Genomic DNA, 24,670 nt, shown 5'->3' with positions numbered 1-24,670 from the left:
TTGTTATATCATCTACATCAACAGGCAGCCTGTCTTTTAAACTGAATTCAAGTGCAAAGATGGTAGTGAAAAAATCCTGGGGATCTAAAAATCAGCATCTATGAAAAAGAACCAGTGAAGCCATCAGCATCTATGAAAAAGAACCATGTTATCTACCAGAAACAATGAAACCATAGTTAAATTACAGAGTGCTCTAGATCTGAAAAACTGAGAAGCGAAACTGGAAGTAGTTTCCAAAGATCAACTAGACTGTCACCATAAAGTAAGGGCAAAAGTTACTGACACCACTCCTGACAGATCTTTACAAGTCTTGAAGACATCTTGTGATAGAGATGCTATATCCATCAAATAAAATCAGTTCCAGTGCTTACAGTGGAACCGCCTTCAGCAGAGGGAACAAGAAATAAGCACACCACTTAGCTTCCCCTTTTTTTTTTTTTTTTTTTTTTAGTTCCTTTTTAAGTGTTTGAAACCTTACTCCTCCCCACACTCGTACACTTGTATCCATTCTAATCTAAACCACTCCAGAAGGTCCCTTTCTACCTACAAGTTTTCTTCTGATGGCTGGCGTAGCTGTGCTTGGACTGTCTTCATTGGAGCCATGTTTGCATTTAAATGCTTCCCAGAATGGGACAAAATTCTACAAATGATACATCACTGAGAGAAAGAACCATTTCACACAGATAGCCTGTCTTAATATACATGCATGCTGTCTGTCATTTCTCAGAATAGGAGAACACTTAACTTATGCTTACCTTGGGGTTGACTATAAACCCCAGAAATTTGCATGCAACAACTGGAGATTTAAGTGCTAATCTAAATTCTTGAACCGAAAATGGAAAAAAAAGGGCTATAAGCATATATGATATATGCATGGACAGGAGTGTGCCAGTATATTTGTATGGCTGCACAGGCAAGTAAGTAGCTAAGCATCTAACACCTCATATATATGTAATACCTACCCTATTAACACATCCAGCCAACAGCAATACACATCTCTTTGGGGAACTTGCACCTTCATCTTAGAAACTGCAGCCCAGTCATTATTTTAATGGAAAACAAGAAAGTAACTTAGAAATGTCTCACTTTATTAACCAAGGCTTTCTCTACTGTCTACATATCCTTACATCTCAACAGCCATCTCTACGTGCAAAGAAGAATCCCCCTAGAAACCAAATAAACAGCAGAAGTGCAAATGGCTTGTTCCGCCTCCTGGTTCATCAGAACTACCTCAGAAGTGTTATTACTGAAAGTGATTCCTGGTGGGAGACAGGGAGAAGGGAACTACATTGAATACAGATTTGTTTTCCACTTGTTAGCATGAGCTGCAGCACTGCCAAGTAGAGGGAAAAGAACCTCTCTCACCTGCAAACAAAACACATGTATGGAAGACAGAGAATTCACCTTCTCAAAGTCGCCTTTTTCCCATATATCTTAACTACATTGCCTTAAGCAAACACACTTTCTAATTCAAAATTAAGATCAGTCAATTAAGTAGTGCCATGGAACCCGCAGTACCACAGGTCTATCAGGAAGAACAAGGCACAGAGCTATTTGTTAAATGCAGTAGTAGTAGAAAGGGTTTAGAGTGAGTGCAGTGTACTGTAAATCCAACCCAGTAACAACCCTGAACTTGTACACTGTGCAAAGCAGATTTGTAACCCTTGAAAATTAAGTATTTCAGTATGTGTAGTACTCCATCACCAACCACTAAATCTGCAATGCCTTAACGCTGGATTCATCAGCCCAACAACAAAAAGCAAAAGACACCAATAAATAAAGGCCAGTACTTTTCAAAGACAGCAGTATATTCCAAGAACCCTGTAAATTACTTCACCATATGAAGTACTGAAACTTTATCGAGTTCTCATTCAATAAAATTAAAATATTTCTACCAAATCAAGGAATAAGAGATCAAGCCTCCAGAGAAAAATCACTTTTGATTCCATAAATAAGATAAAATTTCACAAAATTAGCTGCAAGGAACTGTTTTTCCTTGCAACATAAGAGGACACACTTGGGTAAGAAGGTCAACAGCTCCTGTAAAAAGGCTAGAAGAAAACAGTAATAAAACTCTGAGCACCCCATGCCTCCACTCCCTTGATATCCTGTAAGACCACAAGCATCTAGGAATGCTGTACAGCACTGGGGGATGCTTTTTTGCCTATAGCAAATCTCCTGTTTCACTCAGCCATTTATCAAATTTTTAATGAAAAGCTTTCTAGTAAAAATGGGGGCATTTTTGGTTTTGGGTTGTTTAAGCTTTTCTTAAAGTTTCATGTCAGGAGAGGTATTTGCTCACAGACAAATTTTCTGTGGTTTTCAATCACCTCACTTGGCAAGTAAGGTTCTAAGATTTTTCAGGGTCCAAAGTTTTTATGAGTTCTGTAACTTCCAAAGATAAGAATTTTCCTAGTTCTTCTTCTGTTTAAAAAATTACCACTGATAGTCTGTTCAGTGATATTTTTTTAAGAAAAACAATTGGTTTATCCATAATATACAATCATATACCCTTACCCAAATTCCAAGTTTTTTAAAAATAATCAATGAAAAATACAATAAATATTAACACAGGTTAGAAAGAGATTTTATCTATAAACACTTTCAAGTATATAGTTAATCCCTTGGGACGACTTTTTTAATATTAATTTTATTAAATGTGTTCAGCTATTGAAAACCAAATAAACCAGTAAGATTTTTATTTACACTTACTCCTGATGCACATATTAAATGGGAAAATAAGAAGTGATATTAATGCGTTATTATTAAAAAATATTGTCATTGACCCCCATAACAGATGTTCCACTTGTGCTAAAGAAAAAATTCATACTACCTTGTATGTCCTGTTGGCATAAAATACTACTGACTCCCATCTCATTGTTTTGAAACTGCTCTCAACTGACAGTAGAATAAGTAATCAATTCTGTCTCCCTACAGTTAGTCAAGAAGCATTTTTAGACTCTGGAAAGACCAATGTCATAAGGTCATATTTTGTACACAACTGAAAAATAATTGAAAGGTAAAATGCAGCATATATAATGAATGCAAATAAATATGAGCTGCCTGCTGCTGGTCAGTCCATTAGTAGTTGTATTTTGCAGCATGTTTAGGAAAATGAATTTATATCCCTTCTGTGCTAATCAAAGAGTATGTAAATAACTTTCTCTGTGGAAAAAAAAATATTCCATTTTATTCCGTTCAATCATTTGACAGCACAATTTTTTTAAAAATTGTATTTTACCAAAACACAAAGATCTGGAATCTGGGACTACTGGTTCTAGTTTTCCTTCTGGTTGCGTTTCAGAAAGAAAATGGGGGCCAGTTATTTAGAAGGTATATATTCATACAACATCATTCTTCATGAAATCATTGTTTCATCAAGAACCCTATTTCACTTCACAAAAGAGCAGTCATTCTCTCAGCAAAGCAGCTGAAAGTAAAGTAGCAACACGTAAATGCCCTCTTCCTAGTGCCTATGGAAAGCGTATGCTCCCATCATGAAGCAGCCCTGCCACCCCACTCAGTGTGCACGCAAGCGCTGCTGCTGCTCTGGTACAATCTGCACGACCTCAATGGGTGGAGAAAACCTGCAGCTTTGCTACAGCCCTTGTAGCTTTGCTGGGTGCAATATCTGGGTCTTTACAGTTGGTAGCTGCTATTTGTTATAGCTCCCCGACACAAGACAAAAGGAAAAAGAAACTTGGCACTAAATTTTAATTTGGCCTAATCTTTCCAAATCCTAAATTGTGACTGTTTTGTAGTACACATTGAGAGAAAGGGTGACTGATACAGCTAAGGCTGGAAATATTTTGAAAATTCATCATTCATAAAAGGGCCTCCATGAACCTCTCCTCACAGGTCACGACAGATTCCTTGTAAACTTCAAACCAATGGCTCCCTGTCACCAAAGTTCTACTTGAGCCTAAAAAAGTTCTAGGTAAAAGTTCTAAAAAGTAAAAGTTCTAAAAGTAAAAGTTCTACTTTTTACTCAGCAGTTTCATAGGGTTTAGACTGAGCTGACAAACCACAAACTAACAAAAAGATTAGTGTGTCTGAACACAATGCAATACAGAGCTGTATCCCCTCTGTGCCATCTTTTCCAGGTGCCCAAGGAATCTCTCTTTTCCTGCCTTCAATGGCCCTTAAACCATATTGCTGGAGATGCCTATTTGAGGGGACAGCTGTCTTCTCTTGAAAGGTAAAGGTTCTTTAGAACCTGCAGGAATTTTCAGAAAGGGTCAGAAAAATTTTGGCTGCATTAGTCTCTGTCCAAGTGCTATTATTGATAGCTGCCCAAATTAAACAATTACAGTTCATGTCCAAGCATGATTAATAGCAACATAATAGTATCATACCCACCCCTCTGTTTCTGTCAAGTCCCACATTTTACAAGACAAACACAGAAGATGAAGCATATTTAATGAATGCAAATTAACATGAACTGCCTGCTGCTGGTCAGTACATCAGTAATTAGTTGTACTTCGCAGCATTTCTAGGAAAATTACTCATGTCAATATCTGGCCACCAGGTTACTAAGACAAACACAAACTACATGTCTGGGAAAGAAAAAACCGGGAGTATAATTAATTTTTGCTTCTAGCTAAAGTGCAATCCATAGGAGGCATCAGAGCTCAAGCCCTTGTTGCTGTCCTTCCTGCTCTACACCAAGCAGGAAATTAAAGAGAGAAAGCACTCACAGTGACGTGATCAAGCAAGGAGGGGTGATTAACAGCTTTTGAAATTATTCAAGTCCATCTGTGCGCCTTTAGGACCTCAACATTAACTTCTACTACAGAGCATAGGTCTTGACAACCTAACATGTTTCAACAGAGGTAACACAGAGTGTGATAGTTCCTATGGGTTTCAGGGAACACTGCTCTCACCACAGAGGAAACCAGCACATGCACTATTTCCATGCTCCTGCCCCTGTAGTCCTGCTGCCAGACCATAAGAGAGTGATACAGAATTGGAGTTACAAGCAGTGCCTTGCTTAGAGAATACCTTACTGCTAGTTCCCACCAGCCTTCATCTTCCTGCAAATCCCTTGTCAGCACCACACAGCCTGTCAGCACCCTCTCTCAGGGCAACATCCAGGCTATGCCCTCTGCCTGCTCACCACCTCCCAGAAGCTGACAATATGCCATGACTAGATGCATCATCTAGGAGTAACCCATAAATAAGGGACATTTACCCACCTTGTGCCACTGTTTAAGTCCCCAGGTGATCTGTCCCTTAAGCCACTACATCTGGACATCTTAGAGAAGTACACATCTTAGATGTGACTTGGACAAGACACCCCACAGACATGTCCCTTTTTATTCCTTCTTGACAGAACTTGCATTTGCTCAGTTTTGAGGAGCCCTTTTAGCAGATTACACTCCAACATACCCTGCTGTTATCCACTGCTCAGACTGAGTGAGCAGTGACCTGGGATGAGACCGAGATGACCCCTAGAACACCAAAATGCACCCTAAGTTAACCCCTCCCAGATGCTACAGAGAAAAACTGCACAGAAGAAACATTAGATGATTTTTTTACTATTTCTTCTCTTTTGATTGTGTCGGTTCTTAATTCTTCTTCATTATCTCTATAAACAAACCAGGTACCTCACTACCAACTGCCTCACTCAACACTGCACTGCTGTGGCCTCACCACAGGGATGTCTGCAGCCTGGGGCACCTCAACAGGACATCAGACTATCTGAGTGTCCAGAGGACAGAATAGTGAGAAGTCTCAAGGGTAAGCTTTATAAGGAGATGCTGGTGCCACTTAGATTGTTCAGCTTAAAAAAAAAAGGGAACATTTGCATTAAGCAAATAATGACTTTTCAAGCACAGCATCAGCAAAGTGGAGAATAGGAGATCTAGCTCACTGAGTGAAAAGAACAGACTGCCTTGAACCACCCCTCACTCAAGTATGAAAATCTATTTGAGTAGAAACACATATGCATATGCAGACTTCAGTCATGTTGGTAAGGAAACTAAAATGAAGGTCCAGCTGTATATAGTGGTCTTTCTTTCCTATCCCTCAGAACTGAAATTCTGAACACTTCTGTACAATTTTTACTGGTTTTATCTAATCACTTCAAGCAATAAACAATCTTCAGAACAACACTCCTTGGTCTGTGAACTATGAATTAAGATGCAAGAATATGTAATTTCTCCATGCAAATAACTAAGTTTAATAAATTTTGCTATTCAGATTGTCTCCAAGTGCAGCCAGAATTCTTACAGTATTACAAAACTAGTTCAGTATTCCTAGAAATAGATACAGACATAATGTTCTTGCTCAGAGACTGAAAAGACTAAACAATAAACTGAATGGCAAATGAATAAAAAATACTATTTGTATCATGGAAAATAACTATATATCAAAGCTAAAGTCGATGGCAATGGCTGCATACATAAACAGGCATTCCCAAAAAACCAAAGGCAAAAAAAAAATTAAAAAACAAAAACAAAACAAAAACACAAACAAACCAAACAAACAAAAAAATAACACCCAAAAAAAAAAAAAAACAAACAACCAAAAAACAACACTGAGGCCACACTTTGCTCTCAGATTCCAGAGTAACTAATGATTACAGTTAAAATCTTTGGGATTATTAATGTGCCTGAAGCAATGTACATGTCCATATCAGGTCTGATTACTGTCAGAGTATTAGTTAAAAGCCTCTTTTCACCAACCTTCAGATAAAAGTAAAATGCTGTTTGGATATCAGAAATTGTGGTAGCAGAAGCAGTTACTTCTATATATAGGTGATTTGAGCTGACATTGTTTTTATTTCAAAATAACCCATCCCTGCAGATTCTCTTTAATTGAACAGGTAGACATTCTCTAAGAAAGTCCCCAGAAGGTTTCTATAGTCACAAGTTTGTTTTTACAACTATGTTCATTTGATGACTCCAGATTATGTCCTGTCATATGGATCAAAATGGAGCAGAGTAGCTGGTTACAAAAATCAGAAAGCAGAGGCAAGCAATGTATTGGAACCAAACCTCTACTCCTGTAGACAGTAACTTTATTCAAAATTATGACTACTATGCCATTTGCACACTTTTGTTACTGTATTTACATCCATCATACTTTACAGATGCAAGAACTCTCAAATATGAAGACTTCTATCCCACCCTAACAGTCCTGTACAGGAATATAGTCATAATACAGAACAACTACTTCGTTTTCCCTGCTCTAATTCACTAAGCACACTATTTCCTCTAAGGTGCATTGCTTTAAACTTGTTGTGTGAGAGCTTTTTTCCAGAATGTTTCAGTTCTTACACTACACATTGAAAACAGATTAATTTCTCCTTTTTATCCTAAAGTGGACTTTAATTGCTTGAAATACATAAAAATACCACCTTGTAGCAGCAAACCAATTTTAAGAGATAAAAAAGGTGAAGATTTCAGTCTTGCTCTATTTCCGTTATTGTTGGTGGTTCAGTTTTCAAGGCTCACACTTCTTTTAATTGGCCACTGTAATGGCTTATGTGCAGCCTCTTAATTGAATGTGATAAAGTCTTTCTACCACACATTAGGATATGGCTCAGTATAGAATTCAAACTAAGGAATTACACAGACCTGTCCTAAAGTGAAATCGACAACGGTCAGACTTAAATATTAATCTCCCTTAAGATTAGTCTCCCTACATTAAAGAAATACAGTGCACTTACATCCTTGCTGCATTGGAAAAACACTTCATCTTCACACAGAGAAACCTTTCCAGCCTTCTACAAACATGGCTGTCATCATTACAAAGACACCAACTCTAAGTAAGTATTGACAATGGCTGTCCAAGCACCGGTTCCTTTGAAACTGATGCCATACCACTGCATTTTTCACTCTCTCTGATTCATCAGTATTCAGTGTGTCTACTCCTAGGAACCACTTGGGAAACATATTCAAGATGATCCTCACTGAACAGAAATGTCTTCATAAACACACATAGATAGCTACAGCACACGCCATGATCCATTTCTGTGATAACACTGCATTTTTAAGTGCCAACTAAAGCCATTTCCTGAGCAGCCATTTTTAACACTGCCAACTAAAGTCATTTCCTGAGCAGCTTATTATTAGCTGACACAAACAACTACCAAGCATCTACCAGGACAGAGAACAAATAAAACCTGAGTTCAAGCTCACCACTGCCATAAAGATCACCTTAACAATGACCCCACTTTGGTCTACACTTGAGTCTGTGTGCACACAGCACATTTCCTGCTACAAGGACCAAATTAGTACCCAGAAAGTATTTTTACTGAGAAGGCTATCCTGTCTGAAAGGTGAAGGGAATTAAAGAAATAGTACATTAATCACCTCTATGTCAAGCTGAAGTGATAGCTCTCAACACGTGTCTCCCTTCAATTGGCAGTAACCTGCAGATCAGCAGTGGCACTGAAAACACTAAAGGAGCATTTGATAAAAAGCACCAGAAGAGCTGATGGTACAGAGACTCTCCAGCCAACACTGAACAGTATTTGTCACAGCAATGCCAGTGGGCACCATCTGGATGTAAGCTCTGTGACTGGAGAAGAAAATATTAATACACAGGCTATGGAGTTTATCCTTTTAATCTCTTGTGGCCATACCCCTATGCTCAGGTATCAAGGCTTCCTCTAAGATCAAGGGAATCTGAACAGGAGCTTACTCAGAGACTAAGGGCACAGGGTGGGGAGGAAGAGGAGAAGTGCCTTCAAGCAGCTGGTTCTCATATTCTTAAGAGATTATTGGAAGTTCCAGCTGAAGGAAATACCTCCTCAACTTAAGAGGCATACACTTTGACTCTCAGCACTGCAGTCCTCTGCGAGGACCCTACCATCATCCAGCTGAGGCACTGATACATAAGAAACCCCACATGATTTCCTAGCAACAAAACTAGTACTACCAGCACAAGCAAGACCTTTGTAGCCCGCTATGACCTTAACCATAAATATCTTTTTAGAGTGTTCAGTTAGTGTCCTTCAAGTTACAGGATGCTGTTCTGCTTTCAGATACACAAATCTGTCACCGCTGCAATGGCAGCCACACCTCTGATAAGGTATTTTGGTCTCCAATTTTCAATATAATTTCCTGTTTTCAAAATTTCTTCTGTGTTCCTCAAACACAGGCCTCACTTCTCCCCACACCCAATTTTATAAAGATTTTTTAAATAGCAGTTTTCCAGCACAATCTTAAGCACAGTGTGCTGAGAAAGAGACTACACTCATCTAAGAAACCTAATTCATAACCTAAATCTTTAACATATACTTGTTGTATGATTTTTTCTGTGCTTTTATATTCGGAGAAGGAATATTAAAAATACTCCAATGGGAGGAAAATAAATGGGGGGGGGGTATTCTTATTCTTGCATAAACTGCAAATAGTAGAATAGCAAAGTTTTAAGTCTTATTTTCTGCAGTCTTTCTTCCATTATATTTACAGCTTTTACTCCTAAGAGTACTAAAACTATTTAAAAGGGTAGAGAGGGCCAAGTTCATGAACTTCTTGTTTAAGAACAAAACAAAAACACAAAGAAAAGGAGACAAGGAAAACACTCAGCTCTCACAAATCTTTGCTGATCAGGGAAGCACATCCCAGGTACCAAGAGACTGAAGCCGTACCTGGCACGAGTCTGTTACTTCAGCCAGCAGAAAGCAGTGGATCAACCACCTGGTTTTATGCAGGTTTTCCTTGCTGAGGCGAGCTGTGCTGTACACTGTGGCACTGTGACTTAGCAGGCAGCCCGCTGTGTGTCCAAGATAGGACAGAGTGTGACAAACTACCAAAACCATCATACTGCTAAATATATGCACTGGTATACAGTCCTGTGTACTGCATTAAAAGGAGGACCAGGGTTCAAATAGAAAGATCATTTGACATCCTTCTCCTCAATACTTCCCAACTTGTAGAAGAGCCACAGAAGGGGAGGGGAAGCTACTTAGAGAGACTCATAAAGAGTCCATCATTATTTCATGTACAGTCTTCTTTACAGCCTCCCAAGAACCTGTTAATCTGTGATCCACCCTCCTCTATAACCCCAACCAAAATACATCACCAAAGGTAAACATCTATGAAAAAAAATTGCAAGTCATATTCCCAAAACCCCAACTTTAATTCCTAAGCACCTAAAAAAATACACAAATCATTCAAAGTTTTCTAATATACTTACCCAATATATTAATTACAAGATTATATTCATGCGTAACCAAACTAAAATAATTATAATGGCTAACTAACCTAAACTGAACTAAATGCACTTCATCTATGACCTTACAAAACAAAATCTATACTTGCTTCATATTTGTCAACTGCCTGACAAATTTTAAGACAGTGCAGATTAAAATATTATTACTTAAAATTTGCATTGCTTCTTGGTTGAGCATGTCTAAGCAGAAGTCACTGAAAAAACTGAACTAATTTTCAAAGATTCTAAAATAGAAACTAATATCCCAGTTTTATCACCTCTGTTATTACACTCTTTCTTCATTCCATTTATTGTTTCTTTGCCTTACAAATGGCTGTCTTGCTATCTTTGGTAATTATAAGAACATATATTTCTGTCTAGCAAAAAAATTTAGATAGCTGTGTAGTAACTTCCTAATTCTTCAAAGAAGTTAAAAGGCATTACCATCATCATCTGTTTCAAACCTTTCACAGCATAAGAAGAAACAGTTACATGCAAACATGCATGCAAAACTCACAACTACATGTAAATGCCTCCTTCTATAAACATACATCTGCACAGATAAACAAGAAACAGTTTTAGTACAACTCCAACCCCACTAAAAAAAGAGCAGGGGAGGATCAGACACAGTAAGCTTTACAGGATACATCACAGACACGACTGTCTTCTAACATATTTTGATAGCTGTTTTAAGGAGAGCACAATGATCAGGTTTTCTTCATCAGCACAACAGATGGAACAAGTGGTTTGCTTCACAAACAAGGAAATTGTAGTCTGCCTGCTAAAAACTAGGTAATCTATGGAAATATTTCAATACTAGATTATTTTAGCTAAGGCACACCTATGCACTAGCAATTCCTTGCACTCTATGTTCACCTATTTACAGAGCAGAACTTATTTTTAGCTAAGGAGACTGTTTACATGAGGCTGCAGCACTTATTTACAAAATTAAGGCAGATCAAACAACTTGTTGAGTCATGAATGACTACACACTTGAGTTGTGAACCACCTGGAAGGAAACACTTGACAATGATGGCCTAGATACATCTCCTTCAGAGACCAATAGCGTGCATCAGATGATCTCCTGGAGTATCAACCTGACCAGCACTTCTGAAGCTGCTCAAATCTACAGGGGCAAAAAAAGCCAGTATTTACATGAAAGGGATATAAAAAAACTTGCACGTTCAAGTTGGACACTCTGTTCTGAAAATTTGTCCTGACATTTATTTTGATTAAGCTCTTACAAACAGCTGGTTCTGCTTAACTTAATCTCATTAAAAGTCCCAAGCAGACAAATTTAAGCAGGCCCTGTTCTACTGTAAGTCTAACCTGTAAAAACATGAGAGTCCACAAGTTTCCAAACAACAAGCCTTCAGCATCATGTTCACTGCTCTGTGTGTGTGTATCTTCTAGCTGCAGCTTTAGCTGTATTGAGAGAGAAGTGTTTCTCTCAGCCTGTTATTCTATGCCTTCTTACTTCCTATTTGTAGTTTAAGTAAGCAGACAGATTTCCTTTTTTGTGGCTGACTTAGGAAATCAACTGAAACGATGAAGGGGAAAGGTGCTCTTTGTCGACCAGCCTTCCCTGAAGAGGCTGCAGTTAGCAACATGACTCAAGGTCGGTGTGCATTAAAGTGTGATGGATGATTTCACCAGGTGGCTAACTTGAACACATTAGTTACATGATTTTATTTGGTAACCTAAAAGGCCCTATAAAAACAGCTTCTGTCAGTCATGCTGTTTTCAGATTTAGCTGGTTTTTTTCCTGTACTAAGTATAGACAAAACAGGCAGGTAAGCTGCAGCCAGTAAATTTAGAAGGAAGTGAGAAAGAAGATGAGTGCTGGAAAGCAGGTTTATCAGTGCTGTTCTGAAAGTACACTTCCAAGAACTCACTAACCTTTAAGGAAAAGGACAGGGGGTAGGTATAGCTAAACAGAACTCAGTTATACAAGCTTTAGAGACCCTTTAAGGAAACAGATGCATATATTTCCCAATTTAAGAAAGACAACAAGAAAAACCAAAACCTAATTACCACAGACACTATTAAAGCTATACACTATACAAGCATTATTCCAGAAATGGGCTTAACAGCCACTTCTCCCACTGCAACACTCACAGTACTTCAAGTGCTTTGACACCTCAGCAGTTTGAGATGGACCAGTGCCACAAATAAGGAAGCATAAGAACACATATAAGAATATATATATTAATATTATATTAGAATATATATATTAATATTATATATTATATATTCTTATATGTGTTATATATAAGATATATTAATATATATTTTATATGACACATATAAGAATATATATATTAATATTTTATATATTAATATATAATATTAACTTCATACATGGTAAGAACAGTTAGAAGGAAGGCTTGTTTATCTGCACTAATGTGCCTAGATTGAAATAACTCTACGAGTCTGAATTTATTCAACTCAAGTCATAGAAAAACCTTTTGTTAATAACACTTTTGCAATCAAACCAACCTTTGCTACCGCACTGCTGAGATCCTGAGATCAATAATATTACAAAGGAGAGAAATCTGGTGCAGTCCGCTGTCAATCAGTTCCCTTCTGAGCCACACTGTGTTTCATTCATCATGCTGCACACCCTACTTCCTTGCCCAGAGGGAAGGGAATTAAAAGGTCACCCCTTAGCCAATAAAATATATATTTAGCTATTTTGTGGGGAGGAAACTATCTTTAAGCAGTCATCCAAAGAAGATAGACTACCCAGAAGGTCGCATGCTGCTGCACATCAATAAGCATCTTGATCTAGAAACTGAAATGAAAAATATCAAACCACTGAAGGTATGAAAGGGAGACTCAGAGACCTGTCAGAAAAATTACAAAATTAGAGCTGAGCACTGCATTCAGCAAATAGATGATACAGAGATGGCAGAAGTAAGTAGTGCTGGGAGCTAGGTTAAGACAGCACACTCTGAAATTTTCAGTAACAGGAAAAAATTCACTTTGGATACTTTTTATATATATCTACATTTTCTCTTGGGTCTCGCTACTGGTAAACACATAAGTCAGCTCCTCTTTTCTTTCTTTACCTCTTCAGTCTTTCTTTCCAGGACTGCTTCACTGTAAGCATAATAAAAAAAAAATTTAAAAGAGTAATATCCTGCTGATACCTATTTCGTGATTCTTTTAATCCTGAAAATTGCTTTCTCCTCCATTCTTTCAGTCTCACTAATTGAAATGCTCCAGGGAACAGTCCTTGTGGAAATAAGAAAGAGCACCTAAATTGTACTTGCATTGCATGTCAAAACAAAGATTAGATGCTTAAGACAACAAAAATAGCACTGGGACTCTAAGAAAATACACTGATTTTTGCTATCCGTGCTGCTATCAAAATATATATATAGCAGATTCATCATCCACTGAAGAACTGTAGCTGTAGGACACAGTTTTTGCACTGGAACTACCATAACCAAGAAAAAGACCAACTGGTATTCTATATTCCCTCAAAAAAACCACCCTTGCTTACGGCATTTCATCCTGAATGAACAGGTTTATACATATGCAACTACACTGAAACAAACCTGATGGCAGCAAATTGCATTGGGAAATTGGAGGTACTTCAAATGCCAAACCATAAAGCTCTCTAGGACTGGAACAGAGAACCAAGATGGCATGATCACAAAAACAGCACAAAATAGAAGAAAGAATGACTGGCTAAGAAAGAATGACCAGAGCATCTGTGGAAAGAGTTTGAAGCTACAGAAAGGGAAAGAGTCCATGAAGGCCCTGAAGTCACAAGAGGAAGAAAATTGTATGTTTCCTGATGGGAAATATACAAGAGAAAGAACAAAGAAACATTACCTGTGGAACTGAAGAAAAACAAAAGCAAATTTCCAGTCAACTTTGGCAAGTATCCAACACTGAAGTTCAGCTAATGTTCTGGGGAAGGAAAAAAAACCCCAAAACAAATCTCAAAACCTACAGACCCCGTAACTTTATATGCACGTTATAGTGAACATTCATACATCCTGTGTTGTATAGCTATACAGTCAAATACATCTCCTATGTAGCTTATACTTTGTCAATGCAGAACTAAAGAAATGTGTTCTTTTAAGGAATAAATTCACTATAAAGGTCTACCTAAAAATAGAAGATGGAAAAAAAAAAAGGTAATTGCTTCCTAAAACTGGTCCCTGGTCAAAAGGGACATATATAATCACCTGCCAGCCTTCCTGCTGAGAAAGCTTGAACTTCTTGTACTACCAGATTTGATTCCTACTCCTGTCAATTTTATGTGACTCCAGAGCAGGCTCTGAGGACCACTTACACAATGAGACATCATGGCACAGAACTGCAAGTGTCAGAACTTGACACTTCCAATATATAAAGGATCAGATCATTAAAACATATAAGCATATGTCCATTTCTGTTAAAGTCTACAGGTACATTCACATGTGAATGACATTGGGATGAGGAAAATCTGAAAGAATCTGCAAAAAAAAATTCTTTAAATTCTGTTGAATGAGGAGTATCCCTGTGCTTTCTGTATGTGTTACTCTTCCCACAACTGTGTAATTCTTGGCACTTAGTAAGAAGTACCCAGCATGGTGCTGGACTGTTCCTCATAAGAGCTGATTATGCTCCCACAGCCACTTAGAGGAAGATTTAGAAGTATGAAATAAATATCTACACACCTACATTTTCTCTTCATCTTTTAAAGTAGAAAAACATCAACTTAAAATAAAAAATACACCTGGAAAATGAAAATTAATTTATTATGCTTAAAATTATTTCAGCCACTCAATCTGCCTCCCAGTCCTATGTGCAAAAGGCCAACTACCAGCAGTGACTGCAGCACCAGCTAAAAGCACAAGATTTACACTGGCACTCTTATTAGAGCTGAGGTAATTTAAGAGGAATGTCAGCACAAATTTACTTTTCAAACTTTATTACTCTGCTTTAAGAAGAGAAAGAATGCTTGCTATTGTAATTTTTAAAATATTTACAAAATCTTTGGTATCTGGTTTTAGTCGCACAGAGTTAAAACCAAAACTCTCATCACCCCACATCTTGTTTCTTTCATAAGAAAATAGAACTAAAGAACAAGAAACATCACATTTAGTGAAAATAAAGTTTTCAAAGAGAAATGTGATCACTCTTCACACTAGATGAATTTGAAGGCTACCACTGAATTAAAAGGAGCCACATGTAGACTGCCCTGCAAGCTGTGAGCTTGTGAATCTGGCTTCCAATAGGTAACTGAGCCATTCAAACCCACTTTGAATGTGCAGGTTCCAACCACAGAGAGGCAAAAGGGGATGAAAATCTCAAGCTAATCACATCTATGCCAGTTGCATAACTTTAATCTTGAACCAGAGGCCACATTCTCACCCTCCTGTCTGCAGATTGAGCTTCCTTCTCTTCTTTTGGCAGAGAACAATGTAACCTACTTTTAAATAATCTTTATTCCTCTTTGAAGAGAAGGATGAGGGAAACTGTCCTGGTGGCCATTCAGTGGTGACCTTCTCCAACAGCACAGAGACATTTAAAAAATCACCTCTCTACCATGAAGGCCTTCCAAAGTCATCTCTAACAGACATGTATTCTATTATTACAGATACACAAGAAAGAAACAAAGAAGTTGAGCAAAATACAGAAGCAAAAGGGAACCATGTGAGAAAGAAGCAATGGACTCTTTGGCTTTGCAAATAACAGGCAACAGAAAAACCACTGATGTACCATGACACTTTTCCTATTAAACCAAATACCTTTTTAAACATAACTGTTTGTAACAGCAACATTAAGGATTAAAACAAAAGCCCATTCTGTGCAGCCAAAAAGGAGTTCTCAAGAGGGAACCAAATGAAGAAGCAACAATTTATTTCCTCTATCCCCTCCTGCTCTGCCTAATGCCTGCAGTTAGGAAGGCAGTGTCCTCAGGTGGTGGTGCCACTCAGCCCCTGCTCTCTCAGACAAGGCTCCCAAGATGATTCCATTTTGAGGTAGACACCTGTCCACTGGCAACAAGCATGAGAGCATCAACTGCAAAATGAGGCTACCACATGGCAACATCTTTCAGTCACTACAAAACTTGCTTCCAAATTGAAACAGCTACCAAGAGGTGAAAAGCTCCATATCACATTTCTAATCCCTCCTCTCTGCAACTTTTTTTTTTTTTTTTACTTTGTAATGATTCATGTAAGTTTTCCTGGTCTTATAAAACTTGCTCCCTTGTATAAGTTCCCCAAATCGCTTTGACTCTCATGTAGCAAGGATTTTTACAATGCATGTGAGAAATATTCTGTTGCTCATTATCTATTTGAAAACACGTACTTAAGAAAAAAAGTTCAGATAAAAATTGGTATAATGTGGAGCTCTAGTGGTAGTGAACAAGTAAAGCAGCATATAACACCAATCATGAAAAGTAGATATTGACCTTTAGTAGGAAAACAGTAAGTGAAAATATGATAACAGATGGATTTAAACAAGGAAGAAGAAAGAGGGAAAGAGCTTAGCATCAAATTAAACATAATTTCAGGCTCACAGAATGCACCACTGCAAACATGATGAGTAACTCTCTTTTCTGCGCACAAACTTGCATCTTGTAATTCACTGCAGTTAAGCAACAGAAAAAATAAGATCAGTTTGCTTATGTTAGCCTTAGAGAAATATATATATATACATATATACTACAGCAGGAAACCAGGGTTCCTTACCAAAACTAACTGGGAGTTGAGTAATTCTATGCACTCTTTTAAAACAGTCCTGGTCACATATATTGCCCTTCCCATGATAGCTGTGGCAACTCCAATACCAGCAAGCAAGTAATCTGTTCTCAGCTGTATCATCACAAAAATAGAGTACCAACCACTGTAGGCAGCTTTAACACTGAGATTCAGCAGTCCCTTCAGACTGATCAGTTTGGCAGAAATTGAATCCTAAACTAGGAAAGCTCCTTCCTTATACACCAGTACTATCACACATCCTGCTGGCAAGCATTATCAGCTTAAGTCCTGTTGACAGTCGCTATTCCACCTGTAAAAGAGATGGGTTTTCAAACAGAGTGAGAGGACATGCAAAGCATCCACTGCATCTAGTGTACCTCATCACAGAGGATGCTCAAACTCCTACATTCCCTTGTGAAACACTGGCATTATTTTCTTAACTTCTAAGATGCTAGATGAACTTGGATATAGTTTAGAAGAAGTTTATAAAGCTGAAACAACACTGACAGTTATCAGACTACCACAAAGGAGCACAAAGACCACAGAAATATTGCAGTGTGAATGTACAAACAACTGTGCAGTATTAGAAGGGCCCATTTCCAAAGTCAAGTGATATCCCTGCACAAACACACATAGTTTTGAACCTTCAGTAGGAAAAACCTGCAATTCCTTCCTAGGGAAACTGCTTTCCACTAAGACTACAGAAAAACAACACTGTAAAAGGCTCATGTATATATTACTGCTAACTTGCAACAGACCCTCCACCTATTTCAATCCATGTTATAAATCGTTCAATATTTTTGCTAGGGGCTTTTGCTCCACTTCTCAAGTTGAGTACACAGTGCCTTGATTCAGTACTACCCCATTTAAGACAGAATATATTTCAGCTGTTAGAGTGGATTATTAACGTCTTCATAAGTGTTCTTGTTTGGCAACATCCAGCCTAATGAGTGGTTTTCATTAGCATTAATTCCAATCTAGGGCGACAGCGACAACCAGTCATTTTCTGGTTTCACTGCAATTACATCTTTTGCACCCAAGGAACAGCTGTTGATTGAAGAGGCATCCCCTGGACCTGATTTAGGTGTATTTCAAAAACGTGGGACACCAAACAGCCCAGAGTTACAAGCCTCCGAGAGGAGATTCCCGAGCTGTGTCTGTTACCTGGTGGGCAGTTGCACTCTGGAGCCGCTTCTCTCGCTACTCGTATTTTTGCCAAGTGCTCGTAGGATTTCTGGGGGCGAGAGAAGCAACATGAGGGCGGGCACTTGGCAAGGAGCTCGCCCGCCACAGGCAGCGTTCCCGACCGCGGCCGCACTCTGGAATTTACCGCTATGCCAGGGGCTGCGCAACCAGCGGCGGCTCCTGGGCTTGGACCCGGCCTAAGGTGTCTCAGTGACCTCAGCACCCCACAGGGACAACGCCAAGCCCGACACCTGGGGGCTCTCGCACGGCCGCCCAAGTGACCCCGCTCTTTCCGCCGGCTCCACACGCGCGGTGCAGAGGCGCAGGGACGGCCGCAAGTCACCCATGAGCAAAGCGCCTCAGCAGGGCTCCCCCCGATCCCCAGCCCGCCGCTCCAGCACCCCGGGGCGCCCCCGGCCCGCTCCCCCTCCGGCCCCGCCGCCCCCTGGGGTTCCGGGCTCACTTTCCCGCTTCACCCTCCCACCCGAGCAGCTCGCCCCGGGCACCCTTCTATGGCCTCGGCCGCTCCCCGCCCCAAGCATCCCCCATGCCCCCCACACGCACACCGCACGCAGCGGCCACCCCCGTCCCGCACACCTGGGCGAGAAGTCGCTCCACTTTCTCCTGCATCATCGCGTTCAGCTGCTCCAAGGAAAAGCCGGGCAGCGGCGGGAGCGGGGCGGCGGCAGAGAAGCCCCCTCGGGCGCCTTCGATAGCCGCGACCCTGGCCTGGAGGTCGCTGGTCCGTACCCCCAGGTAGACGCAGGAGGCCGCGGCCAGCGCCGAGAGGAGCGCGGCCAGCGCGGAGCCGACCGGCCCGGCCCGCCGCGGGCAGCGGTCCCCGCCGCAGCCGGGCTTCCCGAGGCCGGGCTTCCCGCTGCCGCTGGGCTTCCCGCTGCCATCCTGTCCTGCGGCTCCTCGGCTCTTCCCCAGCGTGCTCGCACACCCTTCAGCTGCGGCAGCTTTGATTTCCTTTCCTCCGCCCCCCATGGAGGCAATTAGTTTACAAACAACGATAACAAAAATAACAGCAACGAAGTAGGGGGAAAATAAATAACGAAACGGCAAAACAGTTATTTAAAAGAAGAAGAAAAAAAAAACCGCGGCAAGTAGAAGCAAAGCCCGCAGCCGGCTGACACACTTTGAAGGCGAAGCGGCGGCGCTCCGCAGCCCGCACCGCACCGCGCACCGCCGGCAGCGGGTCGCGACCCACCCCGCGGCAGAGGCGGCGGCGGGAGGCGGGGGCGGCGAGCCACAAGCCGGCAGCAGGGCTGGGTGCGAGGCGTGCCCCCGCGGCTTCCAGCCGCCCTTCGGAGGGAGCAGCGTGCTCTGCGAGCGCTTTGCCACTTGTCAGAGAGGTTTTCAGGCGCGGGGCGGGAAGCGCCCCCCCTCCGCCTCCCGCTCCCCTCCCCGCTGCCGCCGCCGGAGGACTTGTTGCTCCCGCTCCACCTGCCTGCCGGCGCCCAGCAGCCGCGCCGCGCCAGGCGGGGAAGCCCGCAGGCGGCAGGCAGCCCGCGCTGCCCCGCTGTCAGCCGCGGAGCCGCCGCCCCGCATCCCCGCCCTCATCGGCATAATTTATTCACCTAGGCGGAGGGGCGGCCTGCGGGCCGCGGGGGCTCTCTTTGCATAATGCATGCACGGCGTGCTGGACATCAGACTCACAAATTAGGAGGGCGAGGGTCGCAGGGGCCTCAGGACGGGCTCCCACGCCGGATGGTACCGAGGAGGGGGCTGCAAGGGGCGGCTGGCCGCGCCGGGGCAGCTCCGGAACACCGAGTGAATTTACGGCGGTTTATGGCTGGGCTGTCATGCCCACGGTGCGGGCATAAAGCACGGGAGTGCTCCGTTGTCCCGTGCTTTTTTTAGAGTGTGGAGGATAAACGTGTGTAACTCACCGTCGCAGGCAGGCGACGTGAGGGCTCACTTCCAAAGAAGCAGCCTGCACTAACTTCCTATTGTATGAAGGTTTAATTTTAGCCAGTTTTCTTTCTGCTTGTTTATTTATCAAGTTACTTCTTCACTATTCCATGCACACTGTGAAGTTTTCATTGTGCCTGCTTTGGTAGACTAGAAAAGGAGCATCAACATCCAAAGAACTGATGGGAAGCTTGGTGGTTTCTGGTCCTTTCCTCTCTGCCTCTTACTGCCCAAATGCTGCATTGACCTGCTGTAGTTTGGTTCTCACCTTGGCATTACTGCAGTACATCTCCTATAAGGCACTTTTGTCTGACATTTCTTGTATTGGGTGCACTTTTTGAACCAGAGAAACTTCTAAAAGCGGGACCAGATGTTGAAAGAACACATAGCTCACCCAGTTTGGCGTTTATTTATGTGAATACTGACTACTTACAAGATATGTGATGAAAAAGAGATTTGTCCAACTATGGCACTTCTCAGACACGACCAAAAGTGTTGGTTTACACTGTGGATCAAATTTCCTTATGGAATCATATTTGTGCAGTTTTATTACCTATTGTTTCCCAAGTATTCAAGCAGTCACAACTGCCATGAAAACATGTATCCAAAAAGCTCTGTGGGTTTCAGTCTAATTACTTAGACTTTTAATGAAGTGTACCAGAAGTTCATAGCTAGTCATTTATTCTTCATCATTTGTCTCTTCTTTCTAAACAAAAAGTTTTGTGTACTCTAGTGAGAGAGAAGAAACCATGATTACATAGCCCTAGGTGATAGTTTCTTCACAATAAGCAGTTGAGGGTTGCAAGGGAGAGTTTACAAACAAATTCCACCAAGCAGCACATACCTTATGGTCAAGACTTGGGAATAACAACTGCACTTTTCAAAACAAGGACTTGCTCACAGACTATCTGTCGGCAATAAGAAGTTGAAATAGTATTTGGAATTAATAAACTGACAGCAGAAAATAAGTAATAGCGACATGCTCTTATTTGGCGCTCAGCATGGGCTCCCCGAGTATGGTCTGAGCAGTGCCCAGGCTCATACCAGAGTGGCTGGCAGCACACGAGGTGCTGGGAGCCATTGGCGCCAGCTCCAGCGCTTCACATTACCCCCTGTTGTTAGTAGCCAGCACCATTACTCACCCCTGCTCGTGGTGACATCCAGCAAAGTAACCCTGCAAACCCTCAGGATATGATTGCCATTTTCTGCAGGGGGTTAGCGAGGCACGGCGGGGAGCAGGATGGCTGCCCACAGCCCGCTGCTGCCTCACAGCTGCACTGCCTCACTTGTGGTGTGCAACTGGGTGGCATCTCCTCCTGGCATCAGCTATTCTTATTTCAGGGCAGGTACAGATATCCTCCACATGGGGCACAGACAACCACATACCCATAGGTCAGTGTGACGTGGCTCAGTGTTTTGCTTGGCCAAATGATGCAATCTTTCTGCCCAAGCATCTTTCTGTCCCAGCATCATGCCATCCGTTCTTTTCAGGCAAGGCATATTCTACATCTGAAATTTAATAGCCTGACACAGAAAGTCCCCTTGTTACATTAGATTTGCACGTACTTGCCATCAAAAAGGTTGCCAAATGAGCCAGATCACCATGTTTCTACGGGTCACAGTGCAAAGCCATTTTCCTACTGAATAGCAATCCCATGCTAGATGTTTTTTATTCTGAAAGGGTATGATGGGAAACCTGTCTTTTTTCTGTCAGGGACAAATAGAAAAATCTGCCAAACTAGAATCAAAGTCCAAGCTGGGAAAGCAGAACTCAAAAATATCCAAGAAATTGTTTCCATGCATTTTCTCACAATGGCTAGCTATAGTTCTATACAAGTGGGAGAAAAGCTAGCCCTGCCTGGTCTCAGCTCTGAAAAGAGATTAGGCTCATGCTCATGTGTACATGGGTCTGCTCAAACATATCCTCAGACAAGGGGAAAAATGATGAAGAAGAGCAAGAGGAGAAAGACCAGTGTCAGGTCTTCCTCCTTGCCCCAGCTTAAAGTTATATTTTTCTTTTTGCTAAAGCTTGGTTCTCAGAAAGATGTCAGCTAAAAGTTTGTTTAAATGCTTAGAAATTACTTGATAATGGGAGAGTTAGAGAACAAATTATTTCCCATAGCTTTTTCCCTAATGTGTTTTCACCTAGAAATAGAGAAAAGAGTTTTTGAAAATGCAAATTAGCAGTGTCATCTGCTTGCAGCAAAACCATGGTGATTTTCCCGACAGAGTCATTATTTATCCACTTCACAGCAAGGTTGGTCCAGAACAGACTGGACTGGACTGCAGAATCCAAGCAGCAAGCTATATTATGCACAGTCTGATTAAATCTAGCACAGGAGTTGTTTGTGTAGGCGAAGAACATAACACAGATGTTTTACCTGTTATAAAAATCTCTGATCACGTCTGCCTGAGTTGAGAGCATTAAAGCAGCCATACCCTCCCATGCTCAGTTACTTGATACCATCAAGTGGACAAGCAGCAGCTTTGCAGTATGCTTGTCCCATCTAAACACAATCAACCAGAGGAAAAAAGTGTTAGGGCACAGCGTTTGCTGCTTTTGCCAGCTTTCCACAAGCGGGAGGCAGAGCAAATCCAGGACATGCATATGCTCAGTGCCAGTGAGCCTGCTTCTTATTTTGCAGCCATGATGATGCCAGAGTCAAGAAGGCATCTACTTAGGATCATAACTAAGATTAAAACCAGATTGCTGTAGCACTTTTGAGAATGCTATCCATGCAATGAAAGAACAGGGTTTCTTTTTTTTTTCCCTCTCTATCTTAAAAAAAGCCACTATATTTTTAAGCTTTTTTATTGGTGAAGATTTATAGGTCTTGAATTAGAGGGAGTAACTTGGTTTAACGAGTTAAACTTCTATTTCAGGAGTAAATCAGACAGTGCTTCATATGGACAAGCAGTAATTTAACTGCTTGCTGCCAGGAACCTTACCTCAGATGTTGCTGGTCACATTTAAGACATAACATGCAAGTTTAGGTTACAAAAAACTTTAAATGCTTTAAAAACCTATTTTGTATCTGACAGCCAGAATACAGCAGCTTGAAATATTACCTGTACACCAGGTATTTTGAGCTGGCCATTGACACATACAGGTGGAGTGTAAGAAATGGCAAATCTGCAGCACTCCAACTCAAACAGTAGCAAAAGGAGGAGAATTTTAAGTAAGGTCTGCTTGAAGAGCTCATGCACAAAGACCTAAGGCAGCCACATTTCCCATCAAAAGAGAAGTGCTCTGGCTTTGAAGATTCAAATCTCTAAAGGCCACATTTCAGCAGATCTTGTATATGACCAGGCCAAAGATATTGACACGAGATGCTACTGTTTGCATTTCATGGGTCTGTGTTTGAAGATGTGGATGGTGTTAGCAGATAACAGTTTTCCACCAGGCAGGACTAGTGTCTGGAGTTCTTTCCATATTTTTATGTCTACAGCATGATGTCTTCTGGCTGACCAATCCACAGTCCATTACTGGATTTCTTTACCAGATACAACATAAACTTGTGACTAAAACAGATGTGTGAAAAACAAGCATTCATCTGCTGAAACAACAAGCCATGTTCAATTTGTGATATATATTGCACATATGATCAGGAAAGGCAGAAGGCAGGGAGTAAATACAAATAGGGACTGGAGTCTAGGACCTGGAGTTAGAGCTGAGGCAACACACACAAAGATAAACACTCAAATGGTTAATAATGGTTATGCAAACCTTTCTTCTGCAAAGGTTCCCACTTTCAAACGGAGCTTATATATTATTCATTCTATGTGGAGCCAAATTGTATCTGCATTCTGCTTCTTCCTCCATTCATCTCTCTCCTGCTCTCTCCTGCCTTCAGATTGGAGTGCATCTTGCACCCTAAATGAGATTTAACTCAATTTTTGTATACTTATATAAGGAAAATGCAAGGTGGAGGAAGAATCCAACACTTCTCTCACTTCTTAGCTCTCTGGCAGGTTAGGTAGTATGGTATTTCTCATCGACCTGCTCATAATATCTGCCAAGATAGCTCAGAATCACCAGAAAAACAACTTACTTCACTGTTTTGGGACGAAAGTTGGAAAAGCCTTTTGCTTTCAAATATCCAAATTGATTGCCTTCTGTCACTTTAAATTTAATATAAGCACATTACAGTATACATGATGCAGTACATTAATATACTTAGCAGATGGATAACACTTGCTCGTGATTCAATACTTAGATATACTCATTTCACATCTACTGTACAAACACTTCATATATTTGGATTTTTAAGTCTGACTTATCTTCTGACTAGAGGCAATTGAGTCACATGAGCATAGGATTTAGTTTATTAGTTTCATAACCTTAATGGTATTTTGGCAAACCTGATATTAAAAATAAAAAAATAAGAAAAAACCCCCAAAACCTTACATCTGGATTTTAATATATTTCACAGCATTTCCTTTTTCAACATGATGAAACCAGCTCTCCTAGACCTACAAACTGATTCAAGACAAAATTCAAACCCTGTATGTCATTCTTTACTAAAATTAACGTGAATGTGTTAGAAAACACTTCATAACAGATAAATCAACTGTCTTACATTTTTCATAGATTCAAAAACTTGCTTTAAAATGCAGCTGATTCTTGGGAAGCTCTGGCAAGAATTTTACTGAATGGAGAGCCATCATCAGAAACTGGGACAAGGAGACCAGACCTG

General features: G+C 40.9%; 1 protein-coding gene across 1 annotated transcript in view; it reads right to left on the bottom strand.

Moving 5' to 3' along the window:
- Nucleotides 1-19,596, bottom strand: part of COL25A1 (collagen type XXV alpha 1 chain) — a 298,659-nt gene extending 279,063 nt beyond the window's left edge. The window contains exons 1-2 of the mRNA XM_077177163.1: nucleotides 18,654-19,596; nucleotides 18,036-18,105 (exon numbers count right to left, since the gene is read on the bottom strand). Of these exons, the coding sequence (XP_077033278.1) occupies nucleotides 18,036-18,105; nucleotides 18,654-19,046 (463 nt within the window). The 5' untranslated portion in view covers nucleotides 19,047-19,596. The remainder of the gene's footprint in view (nucleotides 1-18,035; nucleotides 18,106-18,653) is intronic.
- Between the last annotated feature and the right edge of the window lie 5,074 nt (nucleotides 19,597-24,670).

Source organism: Agelaius phoeniceus, chromosome 4, assembly GCF_051311805.1.
Source record: "Agelaius phoeniceus isolate bAgePho1 chromosome 4, bAgePho1.hap1, whole genome shotgun sequence".
NCBI classification, from domain to species: Eukaryota; Metazoa; Chordata; class Aves; order Passeriformes; family Icteridae; genus Agelaius; species Agelaius phoeniceus.
The sequence above is the reverse complement of the archived record's forward strand: the minus strand, read 5'-3'. Positions and strand labels throughout refer to the sequence as shown.